Source organism: Macrobrachium nipponense, chromosome 40 (assembly GCF_015104395.2).
Source record: "Macrobrachium nipponense isolate FS-2020 chromosome 40, ASM1510439v2, whole genome shotgun sequence".
Lineage (NCBI taxonomy): Eukaryota > Metazoa > Arthropoda > Malacostraca > Decapoda > Palaemonidae > Macrobrachium > Macrobrachium nipponense.
The window spans coordinates 15,288,558-15,298,995 of record NC_061101.1 but is presented as its reverse complement, the minus strand read 5'-3'; the positions used below and the strand labels follow the sequence as shown (position 1 = coordinate 15,298,995).

Sequence of the window (10,438 nt, the reverse complement as noted above, 5' to 3'; positions counted from 1 at the left end):
TCATCAGTAGTATGGGCAGTAATTCTTGTAAATGATGGGCATGAAAATGTTAAGGAATTAAGAGGAAAAATGTTTTTGTACATGAACTTCCCTGCCAGATATATACTTAGCTATAGTCTCCGACGTTCCGACAGAATTTCAAATCTCGCGGCACACGCGACAGGTAGGTCAGGTGGTCTACCTTACCCGCCGCTGGGTGGCGGGCGTATGAACCAATCTATCTCTCCAGCCAGATTTTTTTCTGTCGCTGAAGCGATAACAACTGTTGTCGTTTCTTCCGATATATTCTTCATTTCTCGCTTGCCTGGAGATTGATTTGAACATTTTGGTGACGTATTCGCTCTATGCTTGGCTTCCGGCATACGCTGATTGTGGACCGTTATTGACTTTGCGCTGGATTTTCCTGTAGAATGTCTGATTTTGATTCTGTTTCCAAAACTCCGGTTTTGTTTAGAGTTTCTTCGTACAAGAAGCTCACAGAACTTCTCCTTCAGGAGTTCGGAGAGTCTTTGAGCCCTACTGTCCTCCTTCTCCACACTCGTTGTTCTCCACAGCGAAAGCAACGAAAGGATCTTCGTGTGTGAGAATGAAGCCGACTCTTTCTATGAAGAAAGCGCTCAAGAGTTTCGGTTCATGGATGCGTACTAAAGAGGAAGCGGGGAAAACAATGTTTGCCTTCCCTCCGTTGAAGCTTTCAGGAAGGACAGGATTTTGGTATGAGACAGGAGAACCCTTGGGACTGGGCCTTCCGTCTTCAGCTGACGCAGATTTTTCGGCACTAGTAGACGCCACTAGAAGATCAGCTTTGAATTCGGCCAGAACAACGTGGGCAATGAATGAAATGGATCACATTCTAAAAGGCATTTTAGAGTCTTGGAAGTTTTCAACTTTCTCGATTGGTCCCTCGGAGTCCTAGCCAAGAAAACTCAAGGACCGGACACGTTTTCTCCGGAGGATTTGAATTGTGTCTTATCCTGTATGGATAAATCGGTGAGAGATGGGGCCAGCGAAATAGCTTCACTGTTTGGAGCAGGGGTCTTGAAGAAAAGATCAGTATTTTGCTCATTTTTAACAAAATCGGTCTCACATGCTCAGAGATCGTCTTTGCTTTTTGGCCCCTCTCTCTACACAGCTGTTTCCTAAACACCTGGTTCAAGACATTTCGAAGGCTCTCTCTGCCAAAGCTACGCAGGACCTTCTAGCACAGTCTGCAAGGAAGCCGCGCCCTACCTTCCAGACTAAGACAAAGAAAGCTAAGCCGACCTCTCAGGAACCCTTTCGAGGGGCATCTACCTCTAGATCCTCTTCGTTCAGAGGTCGGAAACCAAACAGAAGAGGGAGGACTTTTACGAAGTCAATCAAACCTCCCAAGTAAGACTCAAGTCCTTCAGACAACTGTAGGCGCCAGGCTTTTACAGTTTGCAGAAGTCTGGGGGGCCCAGAAAGACGCAGATGCCTGGACCCTGTCTTAATTTTGAGGAAGGGCTATCTAATCCCGTTCTTTTCGAGGCCTCCCTTGACGAATACCCCGAGGGAGTTGACGGCCAGATACAGGGACCCCATCATGAATCAAGCCCTCCGACTAGCGGTAGACCAAATGCTGGAAAAGGAGGCGATCGAACTAGTGGCAGATCATCTTTCGGCAGGCTTTTACAACCGCCTGTTCCTAGTTCCAAAATCCTCAGGGGGATGGAGACCGGTGTTGGATGTAAGCGCCCTGAACTTCTTCGTCGAAAAGAAGAAGTTCACGATGGAGACCACTGCCTCTGTTAGCAGCACTCCGTCCAGGGGACTGGATGGTGTCCTTGGACTTACAGGACGCTTACTTCCACGTACCAATCCATCCTTCCTCGAGGAAGTTTCTAAGATTCATGATGGGGGAAGAATCTTCCAATTCAGGGCCCTGTGTTTTGGCCTCTCCACGGCCCCCCAAGTCTTTACGGCCATCATGAGGAATGTGGCACATTGGCTTCACCTGGAAGGGGTGAGGATTTCGCTCTATCTCGACGATTGGCTTATAAGGGCCAATTCCAGAGATCGTTGTCTGAAGGACTTGAAGAAAACCCTGGATTTGACTTATTCCTTAGGACTTCTGGTCAATCTGCAGAAGTCAAGTCTGATTCCCGCTCAAGAGTGCGTTTATCTGGGGATCCAGATGAACTCTCTGAGTTTTCGGGCTTTTCCGTCACAGGAGAGGATAGCCCGGGGACTCAGAAAAAGTAACAACCTTCTTAGGGAAAGAAGTATGCACAGTGAGGGAGTGGATGGAGTCTGCTGGGGACGCTCTCCTCACTGGAGCAATTTGTTTCCCTAGGAAGGTTGCACCTGAGACCGCTCCAATTCTTTCTTCATCGGAATTGGAGTCGTCCTTCTCAGGATTTGAAGTTCTCCCTGTCAATTACTCTTCAAATCAAGAAGGAGTTAGCATGGTGGGCGGATCCCGACAAGTTCTCGCAGGGACTGCCTCTTCAATCCAGAAACCCAGCCTGGTGTTGTTCTCCGATGCGTCGGAAACAGGTTGGGGGGCGACTCTGGGAACCAAGGAGGTGTCAGGAACCTGGATGGGGGACCAGTCTTCCTGGCACATCAACAGGAAAGAACTAATAGCCGTGTGGCTTGCTCTGAAGGAGTTCGAGTCAGATGACAGGAGCAGTTGTGCAAATAAACTCGGACAACACCACGGCTCTGGCATACATCAGGAAACAGGGGGGGACGCATTCCTTCTCTCTGTACGAAACAGCAAGAGATCTTCTGTGGACAGAAGAAAGGGGGATAAAACTTCTCACCAGATTCGTACAGGGAGAAAGGAATGTAAGGGCAGATCTCCTCAGCAGGAAAGATCAGGTCCTTCCCACAGAGTGGACTCTGCACCAAGATGTTTGCCAGAGCCTTTGGAAGTTGTGGGGCAGGCCTCTCTTAGACCTGTTTGCAACTGCAAAGAACAAAAGACTGGATCTGTATTGCTCTCCCATCTCGGATCCAGGAGCAATAGGGATAGACGCCCTCCTACTCGATTGGAAAGGACTCGATGTATACGCGTTTCCCCCCTTCAAGATTCTGGGGTTGACTTTAAAAAAGTTCGCAGAGTCAGATTCCGCGAGGATGGACTTTGATAGCTCCCTTTTGGCCAGCACAAGATTGGTTCACAGAGCTGGAATGGCTAGTGGATTTTCCAAGATCGCTTCCTCTAAGGAGCGATCTACTCAGACAGCCCCACTTCGACAGGTACCACAAAAACCTCCCCGCTCTCAGTCTGACTGGCTTCAGACTGTCCAGAAACTGGTCAGAGCGAAAGGCTTTTCGTCAGCAGTGCTGCTAAGGCAATCGCTAGAGCGAGAAGGTCTTCCACATTACGAGTGTACCAATCGAAGTGGATGTCTTCAGAAGATGGTGCAAGAGGAATAACGTTTCCTCTTCCAGTACCTCTGTGAATCAAATTGCAGACTTCTTTTTATTCTTAAGACAAGAATGTGGCTTAGTCGTTTCGACGATTAAAGGCTATCGTAGTATGTTTGGCGAATGTCTTCAGGCACAGGGGCCTCAACTTATCGGAAGATAAGGACCTACAGGACCTTATTAGGTCGTTTAATACAACGAAAATGCAGTATCCTAAGACACCTAGCTGGAATTTGGATGTAGTCCTTCAATTCCTTGGGTCCTCTAGGTTTGAACCCCCTAATTCAGCCTCATTCAGAGACCTTACCAGGAAGACTCTGTTTTTGATGGCTCTAGCTTCCGCCAGAAGAGTGAGTGAGCTTCAGGCGATTGATGGTAATGTGGGTTTTAAGGAGGACTCTCTCATTTGCTCTTTCCTTCCTGGTTTTCTTGCAAAGAATGAGAACCCATCAAGTCCATGGCCCAAGAACTTCGAGATTCGTGGGTTATCTTCTTTGGTAGGAGAAGAACCCGAGAGAACTCTTTGCCCAGTGAGAATGGTGAAATACTACCTTAGAAGAAGAGCAACTGAAAGCCAACCGAGAGGTCCTGTGGTGTTCAGTAAAAGAGCCTACTCGTCCATTGTCGAAGAACGCATTGTCCTTCTTCTTGAGAAGCCTCATCAAAGAAGCACACGGATCCTGCAGAGAAGAACATCTTAGGCTTCTTAAAGTGAAAGCACACGAAGTAAGAGCCATAGCAACTTCTCTTGCTTTCAACAAGAATATGTCCGTGCGAAATCTGATGGAGACAACATTCTGGAGATGTCAGTCAGTGTTCGCGAACCACTACTTACGTGATGTGAGAATCACTTACGAAAAATGCTTCGCCTTGGGCCCGTACGTATCTGCGGATTCAGTGCTGGGGCAGGGAGCTGGAACTCATCCTGTTTTAGTAGGTTTTTATAGTTTTTTCCCAACCCTTGTATTTTGTGTTGTTGGTTGCCTTAAAGAGATGCATGAAGGCATCTCTTTAAGTCGTAATACTAATCTTTAGTAGTTTGGTTAGGTGGTCTGATGAGTGTGGCTCCTTGCAGTAGTAGTGGTTAGGACCTGTTAAGATAGGGACGAACTCCCTTTAACAGGATCCGACTTGGATTCTACCACACAAAGGGATTCACATATCCCATGGTAGATCCGAGAGTCTTTCAGCATCAGGTCACGTCCTAGCTGTAGCTCTCCAGGCAACGCAGACTCAGAGATAATATCAATGAAGTCTTCTGCCTGAACAGGTAAGAACCAAGGTTATTTATATCCTACAACATCAGTTGTTTCTTATCTCTCCTTATTACTTTAGCTGTCTCTTACCCTCCACCAAGGGTGCCAATCAGCTAAGTATATATCTGGCAGGGAAGTTCATGTACAAAAATGATATTGTTAAACTACAATAAAGTTTTGTACATACTTACCTGGCAGATATATACGTCTAATGGCCCACCCAGCCTCCCCTCAGGAGACAGGTGAAAGAGAAAAAATCTGGCTGGAGAGATAGATTGGTTCATACGCCCGCCACCAGCGGCGGGTAAGGTAGACCACCTGACCTACCTGTCGCGTGTGCCGCGAGATTTGAAATTCTGTCGGAACGTCGGAGACTATAGCTAAGTATATATCTGCCAGGTAAGTATGTACAAAACTTTATTGTAGTTTAACAATATCATTTTTTAATATTGTATTGAATTCCTTTTTAATTTGTTTATGAAACAAAAATGGCTATTTTGAGTATATATTACCTGTTTCTGTGAAGAGAGGTTTAGGAAGAAAGTGTTCAGAATATTATTTGTGCACAAACAGGCCAGTTGTTAGGGATTGTTAATCAAGTTTGCTTGGTTAGAAGACTAGAATTTTTGTTGTCCATCATTATGGACTTTGCTGTTGCAGCATTAAAATTTATAAGCAAATTACAAGAAAGTGTTCTGATTTAAAAAATGTATAAAATTGCAGAATTTTTTAAGGTGAATTTAAAATTTTATACATTTTGCACCTCTGAAACTAATATTTTAACCTTGTTGTTTGCTTTCACTTAAAATTTGGGCTGTGCAGTTAGTGTATTCACTTTACAATACTAATCTACAACACATTGCCATATTGCTGAAGAAAATTTCACTGTACATTCGCCCTTGCAAAGCATTGTTAGGCTGCAGACTTCACATACTTAAACTAATAAAGAAACAAATAGAACTCTTGAATTCTCCATCGTCTTGATGCTTAACTTTTGGACTTTCAGGTTGCTTTTAATCCAGTTCAAAAAGAGAAAACGCCAGCCCCGCCCCCTACTCCGCGGCAAAATCACTATGCCAATGTATGTGCCCTAAGAAGACAGAGATCCTGTGTATCCAATAGAAGTGCCGAGTGCCTTGCTGCCATCCTTAGTAGGCGTGCAGCCAGTGTAGACTGTGATGGGCCCAATGGTGGTGGGCAGGTGTAAAAAACTCAGCCGAACGTGGTCTCAGCCGATTGATACATCTCATGTGAGAACACGCGTACCAAGTGGTGAAAATGCTATTTGTGTAGACCGAATAAGAGAAGAAAGCACCTCGCCTGAGGATAGCCCGACTAGAAATATTAGAAAGATAAAAAATTTACGTGAGTTTCAGTTACTGACGAAAAATAAGGACTCGGATAGTGAAAGTAATCCTGGTTCCCCAGCCAAAGAGAAAAAATCACCCAGTAGAAAGAAGAATGAAATGTCAAAATCAACTCTAGCTCCTAGTTTAAAAACTGAAAATAAGCCTAGGAGATGTTTCTCACGATTCTTTGAATGCAGATGTTGGCATGCCTGTTTCTTCTGATGGTGAAGTTGATGTATGGCAAAATCCTGTTGCAACATTATCTCCTGAAACTGACAAGGACATACAAATTGTATGCCAAGAGGAAGCGCCCACAGAAGTAATTCAACATCTTTCACCTAAAACTAATGGCCAGCATACCCAGCCTGAAAAGGAGGGTGACAATGATCCAACTATGACAGCTAGTGTCAATTCCTGTGAAGAAGTTACCGAAGTCACAGGCTGGCAAGTCACCATGAGCAGTGGATCGAATGGAACTCCATGTTTACCTCCTCCAGATGAATTTGGAGGTGGTAATCCATTTCTCATGTTTCTATGCATTACAATTCTTCTCCAGCACCGTCAGCATATTATTGAAAACAACATGGACCACAATGAGTTAGCCATCGCACTTGGATAAAAATGGTTAGGCAGCATAATGTAAACAAAGTCTTGAGCCAGGCTCGGCGCATGTTTGAAACATACTTGAAGTTTGATTTTAGTAAATCCCGCTCAAAAAAATCTCCACCAAGTTCTTCAGATCAGTCATGTTAATTTTCAGAGCTTGCATATTGAAGTCAAACAATAGAGTAGCTGTTGGTTTCAGTGGTAAACTTTTCATCAAATTACATTCAATCTTGGTTAGGAACAAAATTTTGTGGTGTGCGTACTGTTGCTTTTAGGCTGCTCAATTGTAAGACTGTTTTTCTTGAATTGTTTAGCTGGTAAAATATCACTAGGGTTGCATTGGGTTTGGAAGAATATGCTCTTATTGCAAATTATGTAAATACTTAGTTGTTTCTTTGTTTTATATTTCTGGGAAATTTGAGGTATATAAAGAGTGTTCTATTGGTGGTTTAGTTTTGTACAATATAATTTTAAGGTTCTTAGGAATTAGGTGATATGACTTTTTCATATTGCATGTGCAGAACAGTTGCTGTTATTTCTACATAATGGTTCACACTCATGAACATATATTGTGTATAGAATATACTATATGAAATAAGCACATAATTACGTAATTAGTAACTTGCATTAGAATTTTGCATTTATGTTGTTTTTTTACCCTTAGAATCTGTACTAAGTACAGATTAGTTAAGTGGAGATTTGAATCAAGGATTTTTCACATGGAATTTCATTAATTTCAGTAGGATTTGGCTTGTGTGGTAGTCATTGATAGAATTAATTTCATTTTAATATAAGTTTTTTTACGTAAATTTTGTACTTTTTAATTTAAAAAGATAGTTTGATCATGTTCAGTCCATTTCTTTCATGTTAGGACTTTATGAACAAGTATCATCTTCCATGATGGTAATTTTACTTTTGAGAGATTGGGGGTGAGTCACTCATTTTGGACAATGATGTGTAATATTTACTGGTAAAAACATCCGGAGTTTAAGAAGATTCTTACTTTTCACATACTATTTTGTCATAGAGTGGATGGCATTCTAATTGATAAAATGAAAAGATGATCAAAACTGCTACATCCTTGTCATTAAGGATGTACATTTCTGCAGGTACTATATGTGCTTCCTTTTGTTCTATATTAATACAATGCTATGTGTTCAGTGAATTATCTACTATGTATTTGCCTACTTGTGCTTCCTATTTTATGTTTAAGGTATGTTCATATATACTATTTTAAAAAGAAAATTATTACTTATGTTTTGAATATGGTAGTTCCCATTTGAAAAGTTTGCTATTACTTTTGACTCCAGTTTTATCTTGAAAATATCAGACCATCTTTATTTCAGGAAACATTCCATCATTTTAATTCTTGTAATTTTGTAAAAGACCAAAAGTTACAAAAGCTCATGATTTTGTACATGAACTTCCCTGCCAGATATATACTTAGCTATAGTCTCCGACGTTCCGACAGAATTTCAAATCTCGCGGCACACGCGACAGGTAGGTCAGGTGGTCTACCTTACCCGCCGCTGGGTGGCGGGTGTATGAACCAAACTATCTCTCCAGCCAGATTTTTTTCTGTCGCTGAAGCGATAACAACTGTTGTCGTTTCATTCCGATATATTCTTCATTTCTCGCTTGCCTGGAGATTGATTTGACATTTTGGAGCGTATTCCACTCTATTTTTGGCTTGGCATACGCTGATTGTGGACCGTTATTGACTTTGCGCTGGATTTTCCTGTAGAATGTCTGATTTTGATTCTGTTTCCAAAACTCCGGTTTTGTTTAGAGTATGTTTGACTGATGGATGTAAGGTGAGGTTACCGAAAGCTGCGGTTGACCCTCACACTATCTGTGTTAAATGTAGGGGGAATGAATGTTCGTTTAGTAACCCGTGTCAAGAGTGTGAGGTTTTGAACGAAGATGAATATAAGGCTCTTTCTTCTTATATTAGGAAACTTGAAAGGGATAGGGTACGTAAAGCTTCTTCAAGGAGTTTGAGCAGGTCGAGAATGAGTGAGAATGAAACTAACATTAATGTAGTTTTAGAACCTTCCTCCCAGGTCTCAGCTCCTGCTCCCTGCACCGAAGCCGTAGATTCGTCTTCGGAGGCGGCGGCCTCAAAAGCTTCCTTGTGTTCTAAGGAAGACAAGAATCTTCGTACTGATCAAGGTAAGAGTGTCAGTGATGATAAGTGCAGTGTACCCAGTGATGTGGAGGGTGCGTCTGACCGGGCTCCTTAGTGCCTCCAGGCCATAGACCTGCTTACCGTAGACTCCCAGTTCCAGTGGAGGAGGAAAGTCGAAAGCCTCAGGAGGGCTAGGGAGAGCCCCCACCGGTCAGGCGTCCCCTCGGCAGATCCTAAAGTTCGCTCCCAGGCTGCCTTGGATCGTAAGAAGAAGAATATTCTTCGTCAGTGTTTTTCGTCGTCCTCTTCTCCTTCGCCGAAGCGTGTTGAGCTCTAAGGAGGAGGCGTCACGCCCGTTGAAGAGGGCTGCTGAGGCTCCCTTCAGTACGTTAGCGTCCAGCCCAGAAGACTTTTCTGATGTAGCTTCCTTGCAAGCAAAGAAGCCTAGGAGATCCTGTGATCGCCCTCCTTCTCCCGCTCCTCGCGCTGAGCTTGCTTCGGAAGAAGATCCTGGGGACTCTCCTTCCCGAGTGGTAGCGGGCCTACAAGCTCAGATCACAGCCTTGGCGGACTCCTTGGCATCGAGATCACGTAGAAGGAAGGATTTGTCTCTCCCTATCAAGAGATCGAGGTGCTTTTCGTCGGAAGAGCGCTCTCCTTGTAATCGGCGATCTCCTTCTTTTGAGGATACTTCTACACAACGTAGGATTTCACGAGAGGAACACCACTCCCACTCGGAGGTGTCGAGACGGCATTCGTCGGATAGGCGCTCATTGGACTATGAAGATATTTCCCCAGATCGGATTCCTGCCTCGGGTAGACGCTCAGCCCCTTCTGTTTCTCCTTCTTCTAGAGTTCGTGCAAGAAGAGAGAGTCGCTCAGGTCATAAAAGACTTATTTCGTCGTCTCCGTCTCGTCTTTCTTCTCCTCGCCTTCTCAGAGAACCTAGGGAATGCCCTTCTGAAAGTAGGCGCGCTTCTCCTTCCGACTACGGTCGTCGGGCGTCGGATAACATGACTGATAGGCGCTCATCGCATGGAGTTCGCTCCTCCCCTGTAAGACATCAAGAGTCTAGTAGGAGCCCTGCGCCTGGTAAGCGTCCTTCTTTTAGTAGCTGTTCTCCTGGAGAAAGACGCCTTGATCCTCGTTTGCTTCGTTCTCCTAGTAGGCGCTCTTTCGTTCTCGAGACTCCCTACTCCGATCGTCTCCTCTTGCTAGAAGTCAAGAACGCCTCAAGCACCCTGTTTCTGTTAGGCGCTCGGAGCCTTACAGACGTTCTCCCCTTGGTAAGGACCAAGATCTCGTCGAACGCCCTGTTCCGTTTAAGCGCTCGGAGCATAGCAGCCGCTCTCCGCTTCATAGGCATCAAGAGCCTCTCAAGCGCCCTGCTCCTGATAGGCGCCCTATTTTTAGCAACGTTTCGCCGCTTGGTAGGCGCCAGGATTCCCCTAAGCGCCCTGTGACAGATAGGCGCTCGGCGCCTAGTAGCCGCTCTCCTCACGATCGGCGCCAGGATTTTAGTAGGCGCTCTCCCTCTCGTAGTTTCCCTAGGGATAGACGTGGTCTTTCTAGGGAAGGGAGTCCTTCCTCTTTTGCTGTTAAGAGTTTGTCTTCGTTTAGGAAGGAATGCGAGATTAGACAAGAATTTTCGGATAAGCGTCCTTCTATTACGACTCGTCGTTCTCCTGTACGCCGCTCTACTT

General features: G+C 44.5%; 1 protein-coding gene across 1 annotated transcript in view; it reads left to right on the top strand.

Moving 5' to 3' along the window:
* Positions 1-8,096, top strand: part of LOC135211944 (TBC1 domain family member 25-like) — a 112,865-nt gene extending 104,769 nt beyond the window's left edge. The window contains 4 exon segments of the mRNA XM_064245190.1: positions 5,659-5,856; positions 5,858-6,181; positions 6,183-6,617; positions 6,620-8,096. Coding sequence (XP_064101260.1) covers positions 5,659-5,856; positions 5,858-6,181; positions 6,183-6,617; positions 6,620-6,754 — 1,092 coding nt within the window. The 3' untranslated portion in view covers positions 6,755-8,096.
* Positions 8,097-10,438: the final 2,342 nt, after the last annotated feature.